Source organism: Aristolochia californica, unplaced genomic scaffold (genome assembly GCF_029961685.1).
Source record: "Aristolochia californica isolate CCGP_79_NKW_82.1479 unplaced genomic scaffold, dmAriCali1.0.hap1 SCAF_6, whole genome shotgun sequence".
In the NCBI taxonomy this organism is placed as follows: Eukaryota; Viridiplantae; Streptophyta; class Magnoliopsida; order Piperales; family Aristolochiaceae; genus Aristolochia; species Aristolochia californica.
The window spans coordinates 38,203,912-38,229,349 of record NW_027182257.1 but is presented as its reverse complement, the minus strand read 5'-3'; the positions used below and the strand labels follow the sequence as shown (position 1 = coordinate 38,229,349).

Sequence of the window (25,438 nt, the reverse complement as noted above, 5' to 3'; positions counted from 1 at the left end):
AATTACAGACAAAAAATAAAGATAAAACAAATCAAAGGTTTCAAAGATAAATGATTTCTTTTCTGCAGATTTTGTAAACAACAAGTAAATAATAACCTTCGGAAAATTCTTACCAAAAGCTGTCATTATAGCAATTGTAGAGGATCAAACAAATGCAGTTAAACTGGACAATCCAGACCTTGCATAGATTGAGAGAAAACAAAAAAGTTAATTTCATTAAGGAAGAAAAATTAAAAAAAAATACTTCAACAGACTTGGATTTTATCTTGTCAAACGGCAGCTGAGCTTCTTCGAGCAAAAATCTGAATGGGAGGGGAGATGGCATCGTCGAATCTTAATTCAAATGGAAACAAGTGGCGAGTGTGGAGACATTGCGTGAGGTGAGATGGCATCGTCGAATCTGTTTCGCATGGAAGATGAGCTGAGACAGGAGACTAGCCTGCCACCGCCGGTTCTTCGCCGGAACTATTGCCTCGTGGGTTTGACCCATGAACTTTCTAATCCTTTGGAGGTCAACTTCCATGGTGTCGTCGTCCATGTTGGCGAAGCAGACCCTGAACCATCCAGGCTCTGCGCAATGGAAAGATGACCCTGGAGATACGTTGTGAATTATGGTTCGCCACAAAACCATCTCACCTTCAAATGTCGGCTCTTTAAGGAGTTTTCTCAAGTCCATACCATAATTTGGGAAAGGTGACCCTATAAGTCATGAGGTGACTGTATATGATTTTGTTACAAATATTAAAGGTATGCAGTTACAATATTCTACTAATTTTCCTTGTATTTACTGTAAGGAGGCCTAGGAGAGGATAATTGTACCCCATCTGCAATAAGGAGTTAGTGGGGAGTCTAGGCCTCGGGTGGGTAACTAGAAGAGGATTATATGAACCTTGTTAGGACATAAGCAAGATGATGTAGACTTTGCTTCGGATACCAAATGGCGAATCTTTACCTCTTTCATGACACCATCAAATGGATATGAAAGTAGACAATACTATAAATGTGGACTCATCATGTCCAACTTTGGTTATATCATAGCTCATCTGCAGGGAAAATAAGGACCTTCTTAGGTAACCAACAAGGGTATATGTATGTATATGATATCTATTACATTGATCTTTATATGGAACTATACAAGTCTAACTCTAGAAAATATCATTCCCCTTCTACAGTGAGAAATAAAAACCTTGTTGCTTGACCAAGACATGACAAGACAGCACAAGAGTTTCATATACATATTGGGCAGTTTTAAGAGCAAATAAAAGGCCCCATAGCTAAAGAAGCAAGACATTTTTTGTATATTGAATAAAATTTAAAGCTTTTTCCCTCATTAAGTACAGTTGTCTCTCTCTTGTCTCTGTTTGCCCTTTTTAGTCATAGTTGCAGAAATTCTACTTTCTGCTCTTCAAATTTCACCACTCAGTTTTAAGTTCAAATTGCCGTTCTCAGGCTGTTTTCTGAACTCTAGGTTACCCATAATGAATGCTTTCAAATTCATTCTTCATTGTTTCAAACCAATGTGCCATGAAACACTGGCCATGCATTGATCTAGAAACTAAATCCATTCAAGTTCATGACACTCTCTACCTGACGCACATAAAGTCATCACAGCAATTACCAACAGCTTGAATTGCTCGCTATAACATGGCCTGTCAGTTTACATGATCTCCGATATGTATGAAAAAGAAAGTATTTATAGAAGTATATATCAACAAGTAAGAGCCCATTTGTACAAAAAGTCAGAAAGTGACCTCGTAGCAATTATCATAGCAACCTATGATGTGGGAACCCTCTGAAACTTTGCAAGTTGCTCTTGTTGTCTACCCAAATGGAATGCTGTGACTATCCAAAAGAAGCACACCTGTAAAATAATAAAACCACTTTAACATCTTACAGAATATCCTCACAAGTAAATTGAATACATAGGCAGAAATAAAGCTTGATTTCAGTCATGCCACTGAGTGGCAGCTCCCTATATTTGATCAAGAATCTCCTTGTAGGGTCTACTGAACATGGTAGGCCGCATTAATCAAGAGTAAGTAGATAATCAACGGTTCTATATACATGCCAAAAATTCATAATTTAATTAAATGTACTTCAGCCTATTCCAGTAATCCTCATATGTTTTCCTTATAAAATTTTCTAATAATACCTTAAAATTTTAATGGAGATTCCTTAACTTTCTCACAGGCCAAGTCTTTTGGTACTCGGTACTTTTCTATTCCTTGCAGGGTGTTTTTTTTTTTTTTTTTTTTTTTTTGGCCCTCAGGTGATTTGTTTTATTTGCTTTTCGTTGGACCCTTTGTACATCTCTTCTCGCTCTCCATCCTATCATCGAAAAAGTTTGCCATTTTTCAATACGATAAAGGGAACCTTCATGTGGTTACTATATTAATCTAACAAGGGAAAGATAATTTACGCACAGGCAACACATAGAGACAGGAAGTTGAAGTCCTCTTGTCAAGGGTGCTGAAAAGTAGCTTGTAAAGCCCTGCTGCTGTTGCATCTCCGAGTCTCTGCACAATTACATCTATACATACCTGCACAAAAAATATTACCCTAGAATTAATCATAAAAAATTCACACACTATGTTATTCCTACTGGTGTTGCCTAGAAGAAGAAAAACAACTTTAATTATCAACTTATTTTGAATCATGACTGTTTGATCATCATATTCTTCCCAAGGATGAAAGATGTTATCAGCTGATGCAATGATTCAATACCGCTTGTAGCAGAACACTCATGTACTTCACAAAAGGCATCCAAATTGGGCACAAATAGCCACATGAGAGGTGCAGAAATGGTTTTTCTCCTTCCATTTTAGAGAAACATGTTGAAAATGCTACCTTTGCCTTGTACTTCTCATCCTCTGTGACAACAGTGAAGAGGAGTTCTCTTCCGGGTCGTGTAACTACATAAGTGACTACCTGTAAAGCAACGGATACATCATTATCAAGGGCTAGAACTTTTCATAGCAGCTCCACCCTTGCACCTCAAGAAAAGTTATCATATGGAGAAATTTCCTGAACCATTACTCTCAATATTAGAATGCATAAAAGACAAACAGGCAAACCTTTCGCAGGGTCTCTGATATAGCAACTACTGTCCACGTGGGCCATGATGCAAGGGCAACCATATTCAAAAGGGCAACAAATGGGGCTGAACAAATAGCTGTAGTAACACCAGCAAATGTAAGAATTCGTCCCTGCACTACATTAAAATGGATAATCAAGATTATTTTTTTTTGGAACACAGGATAATCAAGATTTGAATACATCCAAATAGAATAATATTATTTTTTCTACACAACCTCATTAATGGAAAGTGCATTTGTATACTCGTAGAATATGTAGATTAAGGAAATAGAAATAAAGAGAAATCCAAAGAAAGAGAGAAAGAGAAAAGAAGAAAAGGAGAGTTGTTGCATAATAATGGAGGATCAGAATAGGGGAAAAGGTCCACCCCTAATCATTAACTGTGCACCTTCCCCTTATTACACAATATACTGCTTTCTAGTCACATACAAGTATACCTCATGACAACACCAATTAAGGGTGTAAATGATATACAGCGGAAACAGAATAAGCTATTCCATATACATTTTTGTCATTACATTTCTGTTTCAACCAATTATAAATAAGAGCATTCCACTTCCATTTATTTACCCCATTACTTTTCAGATAAACAGGTAAACTGGTAAATAAAAGGAAATTTTATAAAAGTTAATAAAATAAAAATGCTTAAAATTTCAAAAGAAAATATGGCATCACTTTATAATACCTAAAGACCTGTAAGAAGGTCATATAACAGCATATGCATAACAAGGTCCTTAAATAAAAAATACATGATCTTTTAAAAAAAATTATAAGAAGATTAATCTTCTTCATTTCTTAAGGAAAATTAAAGCAGCTTCTTCTAAGTTAACTTTAATATAGAGAAAACTAATTTTGCACCCTTACAATTAAACTGTTACTGATATTTAGCTATTACCCAATTCAATTCCATTTAATTAATGGTAAACGATAAGAGGGTAAAACTAGCAGATTACATAATCTGGTTAAGATTTTTTATTCCATTTTTCCTTTCTGTTTAGTAAACAAACGAAAATCCGTTGATACAAAACTATAGTAAATACATAAACTACCCTTGATACAAAATTACAGTATCACCGTCATGTACATTATTAAAATTGATAGCCACTTAAATCCTGGGTAGCTCTAGACTTTTCAATATATCAGTCAGGATTATGCTTCATTGTAAAGACCCATCTAAAACCCACAACTATGGCATGTTCTAGAGGAGTACAAAGTTTCCAATACTGTCTAGAAATCAACGCCTTCAATACCTCATGCATTGTTGCCCTCCACTCTTTACTACTTAAAGCTTCCTGCACTGATCAATGAGTGGACACAAAAGACAAATAGCAAAAGAATGAAAAGGAGATCAATAATCAAAAATAACATATTCACAGAAAGGATCTTTGATAGAGGATCTTTCTTCTTTACAAAGGGCAATAGGTAAATCCAGATCCAAATTTCAAAGCGAGGCATCCAGCTCAATGCTTGAAAGAATGTTTCTGACCAACGTCCTTTTCTACTTAACACCAAATCAAGAAACTATGGGAGAAGACATTTCGGGTTTGAAACTCTTGGTTAGTGATGAAAGACTTCAGGTAATTATTGGAGTGCTGATGGAAAGACACCAAGGGCAATTGCAGTCATTCGCCCACAGCGAGTTAGTGCACTGGAAGCAACATGCAAGGTCCAAATGGCTCTCCAATGGGGATGCTAATACTAAATTCTTCCATGCAGTCGCTTCTGCACGAAGAAGGGCCAACCGCATTGCCATGCTTAGCGTCAACGGGGGGACCACCTCGGACCGAGCCCTTATTTCCGACTCACTAGTAATTTTTTTTGCAGATTTATACTCTGATCACCGGCCAAAATGACCTCTAGGTTATTCCATCAGCAGCAACTAGTCTCATCGAGCTACCCTTTTCTAGTCGGGAAATTGAAATTGCAGCCCTTGGTCTTCCTCTGGATCGTGCTCCGGGCCCGGATGGATTCAACGGGGAATTTTATCGTCGTTGCTGGCCCATCATCAGAGACGACATTTCTGGCATGGCCTGCTCCTTTTATCAACATGGCATCAGATATAAGAGTATTGGAGCCTCTTTCATCGCCCTCATCCCTAAAAAAGATGGGGCAGAGCTCCCATCCGACTTCCGGCCGATCAATCTCATCACCAGTGCATTTAAGGTGATTGCGCGCTTCCTTGCTAGTCAACTCAGGGCAGTCCTCCTTATTGCCATTCACCATAGCCAAAGTGTTTTTATTAACGGAAGAAATATATTTGATTCAGCTATGGCATGTCATGAACTTAGTCATCATTTCAAAGTCCGAAAACTCCCCAGATTTATCCTCAAGCTTGACTTCAAAAAGGCATTTGACAGAGTTAACTGGAAGTTTCTGGACACCCTCCTGGGAAGATGGGATTCGGGAAAAAATGGTGCTTCTGGATCTAGAGTTGCATCTCCTCTGCAAGTTACTCCGTCCTTCTCAACGGAACAATTTGTGAGTATTTTAAGGAAACCAGGGGAGAAACAGTCAGGGAGACCCCCTCTCCCTTGCTATTCAACGTGGTGGCAGAATATCTATCGTCCTTGATCTACTCGGCCAAGAACATGGGATAGCTCCTACCCACGACAAATTGCACAGCCTTTGATATTCAGATTCTCCAGTTTGCGGATGATACTATTTGTTTCGGGGTTGGTACTATGGATCAGATCAGAAAATTGTGTGTCGTATTGGGATTATTTGAATTGGCTTCCAGTCAGAACATAAACTGGGGAAAAACCATTCTTCTTGGCTATCACATTGATCCAGCTGGGCTTCGGGATATGGTAGACTACCTAGGATGCTCTATGGGAAATATGTCAGCTACATATCTAGGGCTCCCACTTTTTGATTCTCAGCCTTTGGCGTCACTATGATCCCCCCTCATTGAGAAATTTGAAAAAAGGCTAGCCACTTTGAGGGGTAAACTCTTATCAACAGCGGGACGTCTCACTCTCCTCAAGTCTTCTCTGGCTGGGTTGCAAAATTATCTGTTATCATTCAAGCATTGTCCAGCCTCCGTTTGCTCCAAAATTGATGCCATACGTCGACGATTTCTATGGAGAGGTTCAGAAGACACCTTCAAATACCATTTGGTTATTTGGAAGGATATTTGCATGCCTCATAATAGAGGAGGATTGGGCATCCGGCCTATAAGAGAAATGAACAAAGCTCTTATGCTCAAATGGATTTGGAAAGTCAACAACAAGCATAACGGTTTATGGAGGAATATGGTGAAATTCTACCTTCAATTTTCGGGTGCCTAGTAGAGAGAGGGTGGTGTCGCTCACCTCCTATCCCCGATATGGAAATCAATTTTCAAGCACCTTCCAGTATTCAGATATGCTACCTCGTTTCACGCGGGCAATGGAAGGACCCTTCTCTTCTGGTCGGACAAATGGTGTGGCCCCCGATCCCTCTCGGAGGACTTCCCGGGGCTGCATAGGGTGGCAAGCGACCCCTCTTACTCTGTGGCTGATTCATGGAGTGATCACTCGTGGAGTCTCCCGTTCCACCGGGGATTAAATGATGAGGAATCGTTGGCTTTTTGCTCTCTCCTTACCAGACTCAGCAATACTATTATCTGGGAGTGGTCAAATGATAAGCTGATTTGGAAGCCCAGTAATAATGGCCGATTCACTGTCACTTCGTCTTACTCTCATATCAGAAAGCAAGACTACAGTATTCATGAGCACAAGGTGAATCTGGCTTGGAAACTCTCAATGCCAAGCAAAATCAAATTTTTCGTGTGATCAGCCATCAAATAACAGATTTTTACTTCAGACAACCTTCATAGAAGAGAGAGGAAACGTTTTCACCTGTCGCCAAGTTATACTTGGTACATCTTTTATTATCTCTTACTACTAACTTTCTTTGATTTTTTTTTCAGCTCGATGTGAATAATATTTTTCACAATAGCAATATTAAGGAAAAAATTTATATGAGGCAACCACCTGGATATGTGGTAAAGGGAGAATTGCTATGCCGCCTACAGAAATCTTCATATGCTCTAAAGCAATTTCCACAAGCTTGGTTTGACAAGTTTAGTCAAGTTATGCTTTGGTTTGGGTTTACAAGGTGCCCTGTGGACCATTTTGTATTTGCCAAGTACACTAATAAAGGTGTGGTACTACTTTGTGTATGTGGATGATATTATTTTGACAAGTAGTGATACCGACAACATTAGTCAAGCCAAACAAAAGATATGTAGTGAAAGCAAGACAAAGGACTTGGAACTCCTCAAGTACTTCCTTGGTATTGAAATCCTTCAATCCAGGCATGGCATTATTCTATCACAAAGGAAATATGTACTTGACTTGCTCAAAGACACAGAAATAATGGGATGTATCCCGTTGACACCCCTATGGATACAAATGCAAAACTATGTGCCGGTTCTGGAGAAGATGTTGAAATGGGCAAGTACCAAAGGCTGGTTGGGAAGTTGATTTATCTTATTGTGACCAGACCAGATATCTCCTTTGCAGTTAGTCTTGTCAGTCAATACATGCACAAACCTCAGATTTCTCATTGGCAGGCATTGAAGAGAATCTTCATATACTTGAAAAAGGCTCCAGGATAAGGGCTTTTATATAAGTCCCATGGTCATCTCGAAATTGGAAGTTTTACGGATGCAGATTGGGTTTGGATCTCTAGATGATAGAAAATTCACCTCAAGGTATTGTACTCTAGTTGGAGGCAACCTTATTACATAAAAGAGGAAAAAGTAAAATGTAGTTGCAAGATTCAGTGCCGAAGCAGAATATAGAGCTATGCCACATGTAGTAAGCGAGCTTCAATGGATTAAATCCCTCCTAACAGAGTTGGGAATCAACAAAGGTAGCATGATGGAACTTCACTTGATAATAAAGTTGCAATCCACATTGCCTCCAACTCGGTCTTTCATGAGAGAACTAATCATATCGAAGTTGACTGTCATTTTGCTAGAGAGAAGCTGCAAGCGGGCATTATATGTCTCAAACATATCTCATCTCAGAGACAACTTGCTAATATACTCACAAAACTAATTAGCTCAAAAGTTCTCTCCACTGTACGCACCAAGCTGGGGATATATGATGTCTTCTCGCCACCAACTTGAGAGGAAGTGTTAGAAGATATGATCAAACTTGAGTGTCATTGATGTAATAAGCCTACGATCTTTTGTTTTTTATTTACACCTACTAGGGTGACAGGTATGCTTGTAATTGTGAAATTTTTGGATCTATAAATAAAGCTTAAGAGAGAGGATTAGGGCATCTAAGCTCACAACCCTAATCCTCCTCTCTTGTCAACATTTTCTCTCCACCTCTCTTTTCCTAACCCAGCTGTCGACTTCTCTTCTCTCCTTCTCCTTTTCTCTTCTCTTCTCCTTCTCCTTTTCTCTTCTCTTCTTCCTTCTTCCTTCTTCCTTCCTTCTTTCACCACTTTAACTTGAAGACATTATTTTTTATGGAATGTGAATTTATTAAGAGAACGAAAAGGAGTTAACTCCTGACAACAAGAAATTGCAAGGAGGCTCCTTGCTTGGCTAAAGCGTCAGCCACAGAATTCGCTGATCTCGGAATGAGAGACCAGAAACAATCAAAAAGATTGACAATATCCAGAATTTCAAAAAAGGCATCCCAATGACGCCACGGAGGTGAAGAGGCATTCTCGCACCAACCGATCACCACCTTAGAATCTCCCTCAATCAAGATCGGTCTGGACCAATGATCGCGAAAAACACGAAGCCCATTAAGAAGACTTTGAAGCTCAGCCGTCGTGGAGTCTGCAATACTGAGAGGCCCGGAGAAGGAGACAATCTGGTTCCCAAAAGAATCACGAATCACGCCACCAAAACTGGCTAAGCTAGGACTCCAGTAGGAGGCGGGGTCCATTCGCAGATGACAGGGGGCTTCGAAGAGATGTGGAGTTGGGCTAGGCTTCTCTAATTATTTCTGATGGATGATCCCGAGAAAGTGGAGAAGGCCTTTCTAGAGTGAAGCCAAGTAGCAATATTACCTGAGATGGTTTCAATGACTATCTTGAGTGCTGAATTGGCATTGAATCTGCTTTGATTACGCTCCAGCCAGAGACCCCAGGGGATGAATGCGAATAAAGCAGAGATCATCAATTGTCCAAGACCAGGGATAGGAGTCCCAGCAAGCATTCCTCAGGTGGCAGCCCAATTTTGCTAAGAGTTGACGTCCAAATCCCCCAAGAGAAAGGGCACAAAAGAAACAGGTGGCTAACAGTTTCTTCATTTGCATGGCAAAAAGGGCAAATGGGGTCAACTCCAAGTTGGCCACGAATTCTAAGGCTGTCAGCAGAGAGAATCTTGTTGCGGCATGCACTCCACATGAAGAATTTTTTTTTTTTTTTTTTTTTTTTTTTGGGGTGGGGGGGGGGGGGGGGGGTGCTAAGACGCCATGTGAATTCTATTGCATGCTTGGGACCACGAGTGATCCCTCCTCGTATAGCAAGATAAGCGGAGGAGACAGAGACAGAGACAGAGCCACTTTAACTTGAAGACATTAACACCATGGAATCCTGAAAATAACAATACCAATTACCCATTCCGCCTGTTACCTATTTATAACCATACCAGCAAGCCATGTTAGAGCATCTAAAGCTCCACAGAGGTTGAATCAAAGATACCAAGGATGCTGGCACGGTCACTATCATTCTACCCCAGGGCATTCTTGGAAACTCCTCCAAAACCAAAGATGTTGGGTTACTAAGCTAGGAGCCATCAAAGTTGAGCTTGATGCAGCCCAACTCAAGAGGAACGCAAACAACCAGGAGAGGGGATTTCACAGGCAGAGAGAGGGCAGCAACCTACACCCAGTTACTTCTGAGGTAATTGCAGCGAATGTCTTCAAAAAACTCCAGCAAGACTAACCAGGAGATAATAAGGTTGAAAGTCGGTTAATCACCATACTCCAAGAGGAAAGAAACTTGATGAAATTACAACTGGTTCCTCTCATACCAAATGCCCCAAGAGATGAAAGCAAGGCAAGCCTTGAACATTGTTTTTTCCAGAGAAGGGAAAAGAAAGATCCATGCTGATTAGGCCACCAAGGGAGCAGGTGACACAAAGAGAGATATTAAAGAACTTGAAGAAGAAACTGACAAATTCACCAAGAAAATCTGCATTGGATGAGTAAGTGATCGATCATTTCCTCTGTATGGCCACAATAGGCATGTCAGATAAGGAATGAGGGACCCCAGCGGATAATGTTGGCTTTAGTTAAAATCTTCTCGTATAACACACTCCAAAGGAAGAATTGGAATTTTGGAGGGACAGAGAGGGTCCAAGCAGTAGCGGCTAAATGAGTCATGCTGTCAGGCAATGATAACAGATTATAACAAGAAGCTACAGAGAATTTCCATCTGGATCAAGGACCAAATCATCCTATCAACACTGGATTGTTTGATGTAATATTGATCAAGGAGGAGAGTAAGCTCACTGAAATCAACGGCTTCGGCATCATTTAGCACTCTCCGGAAGTAGGAACTCTAATTTATATTCTGCAGATTGTCGTTTGTGATGAAGCTAGCCAGCAGAGTACTCTGATTTTTTCCCACATTATAGGACCAAGAGGAGGTGCTCTTCAAAGGTTCACTGAGCACCCGCACACACACACACTCTTACCACACCATGCAAATAACCAAATGTCATCTATATGCCCCATTTTCTGAGCTACCAGATTGACCCAAAGAAGATTCTGACAAGTGTTCAACATCCAACACCACTTAGCGAGGAGCGTCCGGTTTGTATGACAAAGTTTTTTTATGCCCAAACCACCATTCTTCTTAGGCTGGCAAACCTCGGCCCAGTTTACCAAATGACGCTTGAATCCCTCAGCAGTCCCTCTCCTAAGAAATTCCGCATAATTCTTTCAATGCGTTTCTCGACCACAGCTGGACAATGAAGGAGAGAAAGTAGGAGGGTATGCTGAAAAGGTAAAACTTGATCAATATACGTCTGCCACCCTTCCAGAGTAGCCTCCCCTTCAAAGTTGAGAGGCACATAGTGAGCTTCTCAATGACGGAATTCCATAGATTTCTATCAAGACAACCCACAAATAGAGGAAGCCCTAAATAAGTTCCTGAAAAACCTCTAGGACAGCAGCCCAAAAGAGAAGCCAAGTGCACCAGAGAAGAATGATCCATGTTGGATTCGTATAATGTTGTCTTGTACCAATTTACTTTTTTGCCCCAACATGATCGCAAATATATGAAGAAGAGCCTTGATGGGCCCAATTTGCTACATACACCCCTCATCTACAAGCTAGACAATGGGGTTATCCAATCAACCACAGTCGAGCTCTCTGGCTAATCAAAAAAGACCCGTGAGACCTTCAATGACTATAGAACATGAGGGAAATAGGGTCCCCCTGTCTGAGACCTTTGGTGCTACCAAAGTATCCACACATGTTGTTGTTGAGAAGGATAGAGTACTTTGTTCAGGAGATATAGCTTTGCACCCAACCCCTCCATTTGTCTCCAAATCCCATAGCTTCCAACATAGCATCCAAGTACTGTCAGGTGACGTGATCAAAAGCTTTTCCAAATTCTAACATGATATGTGGCTTCTTGCACCTGTTGAAACAGTCAAATTACCTCATGCACTTCCATTGCTGCATCAAGGATTACCCGGCCCTTTTATGGAGCTTTGCTCTTTGCTTATGATGCTAGGCAAAATGGTTTTAAGACTATTCACTAAATGTGAGAGACAATCTTGTAAGGACTGGTAGTGAGGCTGATGGATCGGAAGTCAATCACACTCAACGTTTTCCATCTTGGGCAGGAGAGCAATGAAGGTGGTTCCATTGGTGTTGTTAAATTTAGGACCCCATGATAGAAACCTCGAGCAAGATGAGAGAGGGAGAAGAAAAAGAGCAAAGAGAGAGAGAGAGAGCTCGGGTAGAGAGGAGAGAAGAGAAAAGAGAGAAAAAAACTTTAGGCTAGAGAGAGATTCTTCCATGAGTTGAGACGTGGAGAGCTTGATTGAACCCTTCAACCAAGACCCCTATTCATACTATTTCCATTACATATTAAGGGAAACTTCAAAGATAAGTTAGGATCCCTAATATCCCTAATTACATCAATCATAATTATCCAAATCCACATAAATCAAGGGAAGATAAATCAATTACATTAATCAAGGAAGATTGCCAAATCTTCCAACTCATGTGATAAGGATTCCAGCTCGTGTGATGACTCATCATGCCACCTCATGTGGTGACTCATCATGCCAGCTCGTGTCGCCATGGTGGGTTTGGTCCCACCTTGTAACAGGTGTAAAAGTCAGCCATCATCTTTTCCACATCCTCTGCAATAAAACTGCAAGCCGCTCTACAGAATTTCCCGTTGAACCCGTCTGAATTGGGTAGCTTGTCTAAAGGCATTGTGGTGACAGCTACTTCAATTTTCTTCTTGGAGAATGGTTGTTCTCGAGCCAAACGTTTGGAGTTGGACAATTTTAAGAGTGAAAGGCCTTGATGATAAGGCAACTTCAGGCATTCCTCCTTGTAGAGATCTATAAAGAAGCTTAAACTTCATAGTTATCGTCGATCTATTAGAAGTTGGATCGTCTCCAAAGCGAGTTGATTATGTTAGATTGATGTCAAGCAGAAGCAATGGACTAAAAGAAATTGGGTATTGGCATATTGGCATCCCCTTCTTTCAACCATTTGTATCGGGCTCTTTGCTTCCATTTAATCCAGTCATGAATTAAGCAAATTTTGAAGAGACATTTTAAAAAAAAAAAATCGAAGGAAGTGAGGGGTCGACCTTCTTCAAGGTGGTTCAGACCATCAAGTTGCAGCCGCAGAGCTTCAGCCTGAGCCAAGACAGGCACATCTGGTATTGGGCCACTATCTGAGTTTAGCTTTTAAGTGCTTAAGCTTCAGAGCAACAATACCCCTAGTGGGACCAGTTATCTCAATGTCTTTCCACCAAGACTCCATAAGACGAAAGCAGCCTTTATCGTCTAATCAGTAATTCTCAAAATGGAGTGGTTTATGACCCCAAGAACTGGATTTTGTTTGAAGGAAGAGCCACTAGTCTCAAACGGGCTTTCCAAGTGTTGCGGCAGAATAATCCACATAAATCTGGAGCCAAGACTTAGATGCAAGAAAGCGATCAAACAAGGAAAGGATAGGCGTTCTTTGCATGATGTTCCATGTGAAGGTCTTTCCACAGAAAGGGATTTCCTCAAGACCATATGCGCCAATAAAGTCACAAAATCCACACATGGAGGAAGCAATACGAGTGGAAGAGGTGACTTCTCATTGCAAAGTGGATAACATTAAAGTCCCCAGCAAGAAGCCAAGACAGATTCCAGGAATCCAGAGCATTAGCAAGCTCCTCCCACAGCTCAGAGTGGTGCCTGTAGCTACTTGGACCATAAACTCCTCTAAGACACCAAGGGACTCCTGCTGACTTGTTCATGAATTTGATGATGATAGAGAAATCATTAAGATTACCATCGATCAGATAGAGCACCACTCTATCCCAAACCACAAGGATGCCTTCAGCCGAACCAGTTGCATCTAGAGCAATCCAGGCAGGCTGAGGGATATGGCAGAGATCCCTCACAATAGCTTTAGATGTGCCACGTGCTGCGATTTCTTGCAGGATGATCGATTGGGCCCTTAGCTTCTCCAAGACAACTCTGATATCAGCTCTTCTTTTGGATTTGCCAACTCCTCTAATATTCTAGGAGATGACCTTTCATTTTTTCTTGTCACTCCTTGATTGGACACTTTTTTGTTCATGGATCTATGAAATTTTTCTGCAAAGTCTAGCATCTTGGCCCAAGTATCCTCATCATAAAGCTCTTTTTGATTCAATATGGAATCAAGAAGAGAGCCAGATTGAGAAGCTGAAGTTTTCCGAGTGACTTTACTGGAGGGTAGACCACTAGCAATCTGCTTTTGTTGTAGAGAATCAAAACTATTAGCTTTGGTTTCACCTCAGTCCTCATTGCAAATGCTCGTAGCAGATAAAAGCTTAAATTCGGCACATTTGTCCGGATCATTCTTTGAGGAAGAGAGGTTTTGGGAGGAGGACCAGTTGCTTTTAGAAGGTGAGGAGGTCATGATCCATCCAAGGTCTCTGATGGGGGAGTGTTTAGGTAGTGGTGAATGTGGAAGTGCAAAGGTCTAGTTAGAGGTGGACTTGATATCTTCTGGGTGTATGTCTAAGAAAAGATGGTGTGGACCCCAGGGGGAGGGAAGGAGGGAGGAGGCATTTATTTTTGTCGGCAGGGATATACTGATTTCGCCTGTTTCATGTTCATATGTGTGGATTGGTTGAGGTGAATTCTGTGATTTGGAGCTTTGATTGGTGTGCAAGGCAGGCGGTAACAAGACAACGGTTGTAGGCACGATTGCATTGTTCAACTAACTGAGGGCTTGGGATTGTTGGGTTGGTGTAATATTGGGCAATAGCTGTTTGAAGAGGGGGAGTTGGCGTCTAGTTGGACTGGGGCTGTTAGCTGAGGGGGGGACAGGCAAAAAGAGCCACAGGCTAGTGCAGAGATTCCTCCTAGCGACATTGCAGGCACAACTTCCGTCAAGTCTGAGTGTTAATTTTGAATGTCAGAACCATTGTTTCAGCAAGGTAATGTGTCAGCGTCGGGTGAGATGAGTCATCGCCAATTCAAGTCGGCTGGGTGGAACCGGGCAGACTCACCACCTGATCAATTTGCTTCATCGTCCTCCATTGGTTGCACTATTCTAAACTTGGTCCCACTTTCAGCTACAAATGAACAACAAAATTTCAGCACTGATGGAGACATTGATCCAGGTACCAGCTGGATAGTTGGGGTAAGGTCAATCATGATCTCATTAAAATCCATGCACCTCTGGTGCAGTGTGTCTTCTAGTACAATGAACTCCCCAACTTTTTCTGCCAAAGAATGGAAAACATTTTCTTAGCAGAGTTCAATCAGTAGCTTTATAATTTTCAAATATTCCCGATACAGACCAGATGAATCACTGGGGAACCACTATGAGACGGACCAGAATCTCATACAGTGTTGCAAACAGACATGCTTGCCAGACGAATTAGCCATCATCCGCGGCCTAAGAAGTAAATCCAAGGTGAAGTCGAAAGTCCCCAGTTGCTTGCAATCCAGTCACTGCCCAGTCTACTATCCCTTAAGATGGCTAAGTCCAGAGAACAGTTGTTGATAAAGGTAGCAGGTAATGAAAGCATCAGTTCGGGTCCTACTCCCGTTGCTGTCCTTCTAGTGTAAATGACCGTAACATGGACAATAGGAGGAGGCAATGTAAGGAGTCCTGAAGTCAGGGTAGGTGAGATACCTTGTTTCCGTTGAGCTGGTGGCTCCGGCTGCTTTCCAAGTAGGAGGGATAGTACCACTTCCAAGGAGACCGTGCAACTGAAGCCTTCAGAGTAAGTCCTCAAAATGTATATCCAAGCCAGGATTTTTGAGTTGCACATGTGCACGATCTTGCACTCTGTCTGACAGTAATGGAAGACTGAAAATATGTAGACCATAGCTCCTTGTTGTGGACATGAGTGTCTTCCTTCGGAAGTATTGATCGCAATTGCTGAGCTAAGAGATCGCCAATCTCCTACAGAACCAAGATGAAGGATCTTCTTTCGCCATTAGTTGAACATATCCAAATTGTGACCTATTCATACTGAAGTATCATCGACTTTCCGGCAGGGGAGTCCTTTGGTTTCAGTTTTCGCCTCTGTCGGGTAACGATGGTCCATCCTTACTCCTACTTCTCGACAGACATCCCTTCTCTTGTCAAACTGCTGCTGTGTGGTCCATCCCTGCTCCATCATCCCTCAAAGTCAACCTTAACCTACCTTCTCCGGTCATCCTCCATGCTATATCCTTATTGTGTGGGGACTGCTTTACCTGAATTGGGTAAGTTATCTTAAACGTTTGTCCTAGTCACATTCCTTGGGGAATATGGCTAGAGAGAACCAGAGAAGTTTTAATCACAAATCGGCTTCTTGGGAGAGTGTCCAGGAAAGAATCATGAAGTACATCATCACTTGGCTGAGCACAATTGACCTTTTCAAGGAGCTCATAAGGAGTTACTAGAGACTAGTTGCTTATGTCTCAAAGCCTATGAGATCTAAGACTAGTGATTGGGAACCCCCCCAAGAGAGAGTCATTACGTAAAACTTCAACAACTCCTCTGTTGGAAACTGTGGTCCTTCTGGCTGTGGTGACGTTTAAAGAAATTCAAATGGTAATATCTTAGCTTCTTTCTCAAGACCTCTTGGAATTTCGGACTCTTACCTCAGCTGAGATTCAAGCATTGAGGCATGCTTTGAAGTTTTACAGGAACAGATTTGCAGGCCATATCCAAGGTGGTGTGACTCTAAAAATGCTACTGGGTGGTCAATCACGAATAGCAACCGTCCCCAGCATCATTGGTATTATTTTCATGAAATCCTAGATTTAGTTGATGGTGTTGTTTGTAAGTGGACTCACAGTCTTATAGCCACCAATGAGCCAGCTAATTCTTATGCTAAAGAGGGGGTGACCCTCCAATGCCTCATTGTAGGGATGGGGGGGGGAGAGGATGTGAAATGAAAAGTGTTTTTTTCTGTAAAAGAGAAGATCAGATTAGAGGAAAAGGCTGACCACTAATCACCTTTTATATCACTTAAAGTAAACACAAAATTACAAGAATACCCCATTATCCTTATTAGACATTATACCGCTTTCTAGACAAAAACCCATGTCTAATTACATAACCAATCACTAAATAAGAAGGCAACACAATATAACAAATGCCTAAATTATCCTTGATACAAATCAAATTACCATGTGTACATTGTTCAACAGCATTCATTCATTCTCCAATAAAATCAAGTTTTCAAAAAAATAATAATAATAATAACAAAACCTGCATGGAGAATAATATTGTATAAATAGTGTACCGTTATAGTTAATTGTCCAGTGAGAATAAACAGCGCTATGAAGCTATTGATTTCAGCTAACAATCTTCTTCTGTCAACTGGGCTTGCAACAGTAGAGGCAATTATAGTTACTTTCTGCAAGTGTCAAAAGAAAAAAACACTTACAAAAAACAATCATATAAATTTAATTATGTTCTTTGAAGATTTTTAAGAAACAATTTTTTTTGCTTCAAGACTACTATAGTCAGTAGAAACCAATTAAGTCTGGAGATCTCCATGTATACATGATTAACTAAATCATCTGCAACTGAAATATTAGAATAAGAGATAAAAGAAGACCTCTAAAGCAATATCTAAAGCACATGAGTGTAACCCAATTGTTACAATCAAAAAAGGAAATTTATAAATCAGTCATAGCGAAAGAAAAGAAACATATAACAGCACAATAGGCCTGCTTCCTATAGTGGCAAACTGTTCCTTTTGCAATCATCAGTTACTACAAGATCTAACAAATGGTTCAGCTTTTCTGCCCTTCTGAGGAGCAGAAGAATTCCATCAGACGTATGGTTGATTTAGAGGCAACTCTGTTTCGATGATGCCTTTTTTAAGAAAAACTTATTGCAGCATGATGTACAGACCCTCCCTGTACATGGATTTTTTGGCCAAGTTATTACTCTTGTTATGGTAAAATGGGCAGACCTACTAGAAGGTAAGCTCATCAGGTACTAGAACTTTGTTCAGTTATCATCCTGGAGCGATATTATGTAAAATGCGATATTCATTTGCACCTGGAGCTTGTTGAGCAGCCCTGAGCTATATAGACATGCATGTGTCTTTACTGCTATAATGGACCAACTCCTTTGCCCCTTGCAAGCAATGGACACAGAAGCAGAGGAATCTAAGCTTCATCCACTAAAATCGATTCTCAACTGCCACATATTGAAGGGAATTTCACATCTGCAAGTTCATTTACATAGCAGATAAAAGTAGTTTGGTTCACATAAACAAGGTCAAATATTTTTTTTCAAAAGGTGTACTAATTTGATTAAAACAAAGGTAAAAAGAAGAAGAAACCAGCCAAGAGAAGGAAAAACAAAACAAGTGGAATAATCAAAACTTAGAAAATTAATGTAAATCTTTACATTTGCTTCTTTGAACACAATAATTAGCTAAAAAGTTGGAATCCATTCTACATACCTGGAAATAAAAGAAGGATGAAACAACAGCACTCAGCCACAGGAACAAAGATATATAAAGCAAGTATCTCGATGATAATATTAGTACAAGTCCATCTAAGATGACACCTAGCTGAGGCTTCAGCACAGAACTAGATGACTTCAAGGAAGATGCTACAGGTTCTAGCTTTCTTTCATCGTTCACTTTGACCTGCTGACTTAGAACAGCTTCTCTACAGGTGAAAAAAAAACAGAAGTATATAAAGTTAGATATGCTCAAAAGGGAGAATCTAAAATAAAAGTTAAATTAACTAATCATAGTTACTAAAGAGGAATCGGAAGTGAGAAACCAAACAAGAAAAGGAACAAGGGAAGCATGAAAAAGAATATACAATGCAAAAAATTAAGAAGCTACAGAACTCTTGAGGAACTTCTCCAAAACAATAAAGAAAAAAATAAGAAACTATTCTAGAAAGTTGAAAGGAAAAAAAATGTTAAGTAATTGTTCTTTTTGAATGGTAAAAATTAGGCAAGATGTATTAAGATAGAGATGTTAACAAATGATTTAAGGAAATGATTAGTAATATTTTTTTATTGATCATATTTATTAGACAAAGTTACAACATGTAGTCATAAGTAAAGTGCTTAACAAAACAATTATATGAATCCAAATACTTTAATTTTTTTTATTTTTAACCATTTACTTCGAGGAAACATATGTGAATAAATATATTTTTATTTAAACACATACATTTCCAATTAATGAAAGTAAACGAGTACTTTTCTAATTTTTTTGATAATGGCGAACTTTCATTAAACCAAGAAGCAACTACAAGCCAACAAGGGGGGATCTCGAAACAATAAGAGATTGGAGGAGGATCCCATCCTTGGCAAGAGAATCCGCCAAAGAATTGGCAGAGCATGGCACATGGGACCACGTACAAGAAAAATTAGAGGAGATATCCGTAATATCACAAAAAGCATACCAGTGGCACCAAGGGGAACACCACGAGAATACAACTTTGGAGTCCCCTTCGATGACAAAAAGTCCGGAGAGGTGCTCAGCAAAAAGAATCAAGCCTTGGCGGAGGGCCAAAAGTTTCCCAGTGGTGGAGTCCTATGTACCAAGGGGGCCTGAGTAAGAGCGAAGGGTGGTGCCGTCTGAACTGCGAAAAATCCTGCCAAGACCTACTGGCCCAGGGTTGCCGAGCGAGCTGTGGTCGAAGTTGAGCTTGATGAAACCGGGAGGTGGGGGTGTCCACTCACGGACAACCGGATGGGGAGTAGGGGCCGACATCTAAGCAATGAGGCTCCAGTTATTTCAGATGGGGAGGCTACCAAGGTGGCCGAATTCCTTCTGTCAAAAATCCAAGAGGAGATCTGGCTAGTGATGCTTGTTGCCACCTCGTCGACAAAAGCAAATTTAATTTGGAACTGGCAGTTATTCCTTTCTTCCCATAAGCCCCAAGAGATGTGGGCCAAGCAAGCGGACAAGAGAATCTTTCCCAGACAGGGGATATGGTAGCCATGGAGCTGCTAACAAAGGGAGGCTCTAAGGGAGAATATTTCCCAGACGGGGGTAAGGTAGAACCCAGGACTTGTACTACGCCCTCTACTTCTCACCCAATATCCAATCTTGTGTCTCACCATCGTTTATCTTCTTCATATTGTTAATTTCTTGCATCTATTTCTTCCATTTTTGTACCACAATCCTATCAAGAGGTTTTGAGGCATCCAGGATGGAAGGCATCAATGGAAGAAGAAATGCATGCACTATTTGAGAATCAGACATGGACACTAGTTCCTCTTCCTTCAGGCAAGAAACCCATGGGTTGTAAGTAAGTTTATACTATTAAACATAATCCGGAAGGATCGGTTGCTTGCCTTAAGGCACGCCTCTTTGCCAAAGGCCATACTCAGCGTTATGGAATCAATTATGAAGAAACATTCTCTCTGGTGGCCAAATTGAACTCAGTACTTCGCCACCTATGAGATGGTTAGAGTGATCCGCCTTCCTCGGTTGGGCAAGTTAATTCTTTCAACATGTCTTCAGCATGTCCCATGGTTCATATGGCACGAGCGAAATAACCAAAGATTCAACTCCAAAGCTAGCACCCCGGACTACGGCTTCACATGTTGTGGGCGTTATCTCGAACTGGTTACACACTAGGAAGGAGTTTGCCGCTCTATCGGGTGTTTCCTTTCGGGAAAACTGGAGTTTGATCATTCATATGATAGACCCTTACAGGACTCCGGTTATAGCCTTCTGGGATCCTCCCCCTTGCAACTACATCAAACTCAATTTTGATGGTAGTACTATTGGTTGTCCTGGGCCGGCTGGAACAGATGGTGTTTTCAAAGGTAACAATGGAGACCCTATTCCTTCTTATGTTGGACCGGTGAGCATTGCTAATTCAAATACTGCTGAAGTAAGTGCTCTTCTATTCGGCCTCCATATTTTCAAGGAATGTCTCCATGGCAAGCTAATTATTGAAGGAGACTCAAAGATTGTCATCAGTTGGTGTTCAAAAGATAGCTCCCCCTTGGCGCCACTGGCCTATCACTGATTGTATTGTTGACATTGTGTTATCTATTCATTGTCATTTGGAATCTCATTCCTAAATCAGCCAACTCTTTGGCTAATAAATTGGCAAAATTCGGAACTTCCCAACAACTCTCATTGTTTGGGAAGGTTTTCCCCCTTTGTTGCTCTTTTGAGCTTTTGTCTTAATAAAATTCAGCATCATTTAAAAAAAAAAAAAATGAACTCAGTATGTATATTGTTATCCCTTGCTTCTAATTCCTCTTGGTCGGTATATCAACTTAATATAAAAAATGCTTTCTTGAATGGGGATATTAACGAAGAAATATATATGCAACAACCACCTAGGTATGTGGTTGAGGGGGAATCGGTATGCAGATTGAGGAAATCTCTATATGGTCTGAAACAATCTCCTAGTGCATGGTTTGATAAATTTAGCCAAACACTGATACGGGTTGGATTTCATCGATGCTTAGTAGATCACTTCGTATTTATTAAAGACACCCCCAAAGGGAAAGTACTTGTGGTAGTCTATGTAGATGATATTGTCTTAACCGGTAGTGATTCAAATGGCATTCAAGAGGCCAAAGAGAAGACATGTGAAGAGTTCAAAACAAAAGACCTTGGACTACTTAAATATATTCTAAGTATTGAGGTGTTACAATCCAAACATGGGATCATACTATCTCAGAGAAAATATGTCTTTGATCTACTTGAGGAAACAAGAATGATAGGGTGTAGACCGGTAGATACCCCTACGGGTTCAAATACCAAATTATCTACAAGGTCTGGAGAAGATATGGATATCGAGAAATATCAAAGACTTGTGGTTAAACTTATTTACTTCATTGTAACAAGACCAGATATATCATATGCAGTAAGTTTGGTAAGTCAATACATGCACAAACCACAACTTACTTATTGGCAAGCTTTGGAAAAAAGGAGCTCTAGGAAGAGGGTTTCTCTATAAAAACCATAGTCACTTCAACATAGAAGAGTTCCCGAATGCAGACTGGGGCCGGATCCCCGGATGATAGAAAGTCCACTTCTAAGTACTGTACACTGGTTGGAGGAAACTTGGTTACATGGAGAAGCAAGAAGTTGAATGTGGTTGCAAGGTCCAGTGCAGAAGCAAAATACAAAGCTATGCATACATAGTCAGTGAGCTTCTATGGATCAGATTCCTTCTTACTAAGTTGGGATTCTATAAAGGAGTGCCTATGGATCTACATTATGATAATCAAGCGGTTATCCATATCACTTCGAATCCGATCTTCCATGAAAGAACAAAACATATTGAGGTGGACTGCCACTTTATATGGGAAAAATTCCAAGCAGGCATATTATCTCTCAGACATATCTCATCACAAGGACAAGTTGCAGACATCCTCACAAAGCCAATCATTCACAAGATCATATCCACCATTTGCAGCAAGCTAGGCATTTATGATGTTTTCTCACGCCCAGCTTCAGGGGGAGTGTTATAAGATGGGCTCAAGCCCACACATCCAAGAGAGGTGGCATCATGGTAAATAAGAAGACTTCTCATAAAGATGGCACAAGGATGGAATTAGTCAAGGAGAAACATGTCTACTTTTGTTTTTTCCTATGTAAAGGTTATAGCCCTAAGGGCATTATAGACATTGTAACATCCTCTCAAAAACTATAAATAGAAGCCCTTGGCTTGGGGTAGAGCATTAAGTTCTCTCCCCGTCTCTCAACTCATCCAAGTTCCCTTTGCAAGCCTAAAGGCTCTTCTCTTCTTCCTCTTTCCCTCTTTTCTTCTCCAGCCGTGTTCTCACTTTCCCTCTCTTCTCTTCTCTTCTCTTCTTCTTCTATTCTCCTCTCACACTCTTCTTTGATCAAGGTCCTAATCAAGGGATCCTAAATTCAACAACACCAAAGATCTATCTGCCATCGTAAGTTGTTGATCCTCCTCCATTGTATCTAACAACTGCAACAAGCATAATAGATCATCCTTGCAAAGCTTGGTGCTGCCATACGTAGTCCTCGACCAAGATTTAAGCTTCAATTTTAGATCTTGAAACTTAAAAGAGAAGATAAAAGATGCAGAACCCACTGGAGAACTCTCAACCCACCAACTCTCATGAAAACTCCCAAACCCATTTGTCTTAATGCATAATGAAATACAACCAAAATGGTTTAAACCAAGTTGTAGTCTAAACCCATTTATCGAAACGAGAGACTAAATAAGCACAAAATGAACAACCAACAAGACTCGTGCATTTAAAGGGTATAAATGAAATACATTAGATATAGCTATTTCCACAAACACTTTTCTCTACCAAATGAATTGACATGCACTTACTTGACAGAAGATAATTCCTCAGACCCACCATGGACCTCCTGATCTATTCCCTTTGATGACTGTGCAGCAAGCTCCATAAGCAGAGCAGCAACAAGGAGCAAAGCTGAGAGAAAGCTTCAGTTTTAAGCAACAAAATACAGATAAAATCTGTAGATAGAGGAAAGAAGGAAGCGTACAAGGTCCAAGCCAAGCCATTCCTGCTGCAAATAATGAACCCAGAAGCTGGCCAAGTGTTGCACCGGCACCAACAAAACCAAACAATCTTGAACCTGACTGGACAGAAAGCACATTTTAGACTTCCATTGGACCCAATAGTTCTAACAACACAGTGACTGGTAGCACACACACCTCATTGCTCATTACATCAATTACACGAGCCCAGGTTGAAGAAATGGTGATAAGGTTAAGTAGTGCAACCTCAAGAAAACAGAAACAAAGATTTTATCAGAGGATTAGTTTTAAACATATGAACTTTGCACAGAACATTGTTGTAAGCTTTTGACAAAAACACATAATGTAATCACTTCTGACCATACCCAAAGAAACAAGCTAACTCTGACCGAAACATAAAACCACTCATGTTGATGCCAAAGAGAAGATTGGGGGCTACTCTCTTGATTGATTTCAACTTTTTTGTCCTCATATACAGTGGCATCCTGCATACAACACAATAATATCAAACATGAGAGACTACAACTGTTATAAATATGACACATCAACTACTTATAAATGCTTTATATGAATCCAATCCTTACTTTGGAACTCAAAAATGAGGATCCATGTGAAGAGGCATGCCACAAGATGAAGAATATCACAAGGGATATGCTAAATAACCTGAGTATCAAAACCAAGGCCTGCAATATCAAGAAGCACCTATCACATAATGGAATGGTATGAACACCAAAATCAGTGTCTGTGCAAAATGTGAACTTTTCTCATAAAATTTAAATGTAAGAATAAATGATGGTTAACCTCAAAAAATAGCTAGCATGTGTCAAGTCCAAGCAACATTCATAGAGGTTCCAGTGATCATATTCACAAGGAGGTATCTAAAGAAAATTATTTAAAAATTGAAATAACATGACAAAGAAGTTTCTCATACCTTTCCTTTAGAAAGGTTTGGGAAAGAAAAAACAACAGTTGTGACAGGAGCAGCAACTAGTGTCAGTACCAAGGACCCAAGGAAGAGACCCGGTAGATTGGCCAGACCTAGAGATATTGCACCTTCATCACGTAATGGCAGAACTAAAAAATATGCACTTAAAATCTGCAGAAATAATGGAATAAGGAATCCTGGACTTAGTTTCTTATCGTGTGATAATCCAATCATGTAGATAAATATGGATCAAAAAGTAAGATATTTTTCTATCTCAAGAAATAATAAGAGTCAGAAGAGAGTTGGATAGTCACCATAGTTCCATGGTTCTCTCCACCTCTAATGAGAAAAATTCAATAAATTTAATTGTAAATTAAACATAGAGACCCTTTGACCCTAAAAAACAAGTTAAATGCTACATCAGCATGTATCTTGCTTCAAACCAACTTGGGAAATCTATTGAGAGGGGCACGACAAAGAAAGATGACATTAGTTGGAACCCAAATGACAAATTCACCTAAAGTAGAGCAAAAAACTAAATATATAAATGCTCTGCCTTGGACCTTGTGAACTTCTCGACAAACTTGCACTCTATATGTTCTACACAGTTCAAGATATACCTAACGAATAAAATTAACACATGGAAATCCTACATGTAACATGGTTTAAGTTATTCACTAAACAGAATGACAGATAAATGTTCACAACAAACCCCAGCAGAGACTCCATATATGAGCTAGAACTAAAGAGATAACATGTTCAAAAGTTCGAATCTTCATAGTGAGGTAAGACGACAAAGAAGCTTACGAAGAAAAAACACAGAGCCGAATGGATTAAAGCAGACATTTCATGAGGATGCACGGACACGATCGACGAAATGATTGGATCAACCCGGGATCTTATTGACATTGCGCCGAAGAATGAGCAAAAGAATGACAAGATTCAGGACAGAATTGGATCGTGGTAAAAGTGGTTGACTCGCCGTTACCCGACACACTGCAAGCCGAGGCGAGGAGAGTCTCTACAAACAGAGGGGGGCAACGTGAGGGTTGAGGAGGTGGGCAACGAAATTTGTGCCAAAATGTCTGCCGTACCGTACAAATGATGGGGCACTTTCAGTCTTCTAAAACTACCTTTCCGATCGACCGTATGAACCTGGCTAGATCAGTCCGGCCCCTTATTGGATTCATAGTTTAGTAAGAATCGAAATAAGTTAGAATAAATGACCAAGTCTAGTCAATCTTGATAAACTTTTTGGTTTTTTTTTTTTTTCAAACTGGAAA

At 40.3% G+C, this 25,438-nt stretch overlaps 1 protein-coding gene across 4 annotated transcripts; it reads right to left on the bottom strand.

Moving 5' to 3' along the window:
* Positions 1 to 1,479: 1,479 nt before the first annotated feature.
* Positions 1,480 to 25,289, bottom strand: LOC137934412 (uncharacterized). 4 transcript variants are annotated; one of them, XM_068778723.1, is made up of 13 exons: positions 24,963 to 25,289; positions 24,162 to 24,326; positions 23,894 to 23,932; positions 23,596 to 23,715; positions 23,408 to 23,476; positions 23,236 to 23,332; positions 23,060 to 23,162; positions 18,211 to 18,421; positions 17,035 to 17,148; positions 3,075 to 3,206; positions 2,848 to 2,928; positions 2,424 to 2,540; positions 1,480 to 1,861 (listed from the first exon to the last, which is right to left on the bottom strand). In XM_068778723.1, the coding sequence occupies exons 1-13, from the start codon at positions 25,062 to 25,064 to the stop codon at positions 1,775 to 1,777; spliced, it is 1,437 nt and encodes a 478-aa protein (XP_068634824.1). In that variant the 5' UTR covers positions 25,065 to 25,289; the 3' UTR covers positions 1,480 to 1,774. The 4 variants fall into 4 exon arrangements, with proteins under 4 accessions (XP_068634824.1, XP_068634820.1, XP_068634822.1 ...); XM_068778719.1 differs by having other exon boundaries at positions 23,815 to 23,913; XM_068778721.1 differs by having other exon boundaries at positions 23,060 to 23,130; positions 23,236 to 23,328; positions 23,815 to 23,913.
* Positions 25,290 to 25,438: the final 149 nt, after the last annotated feature.

Bases quoted from the DNA above. Each gene is read 5' to 3' on its own strand.
- LOC137934412 (XM_068778719.1), bottom strand. From the start codon at position 25,064: ATGTCAATAAGATCCCGGGTTGATCCAATCATTTCGTCGATCGTGTCC. The intron at 23,716-23,814 runs GTAAGGATTGGA...TGTTGTATGCAG, and splicing joins CCTCATTTTTGAGTTCCAAA to GATGCCACTGTATATGAGGA. The intron at 18,422-23,059 runs GTAAGTGCATGT...TTTCACCTGTAG, and splicing joins GAGGAATTATCTTCTGTCAA to AGAAGCTGTTCTAAGTCAGC.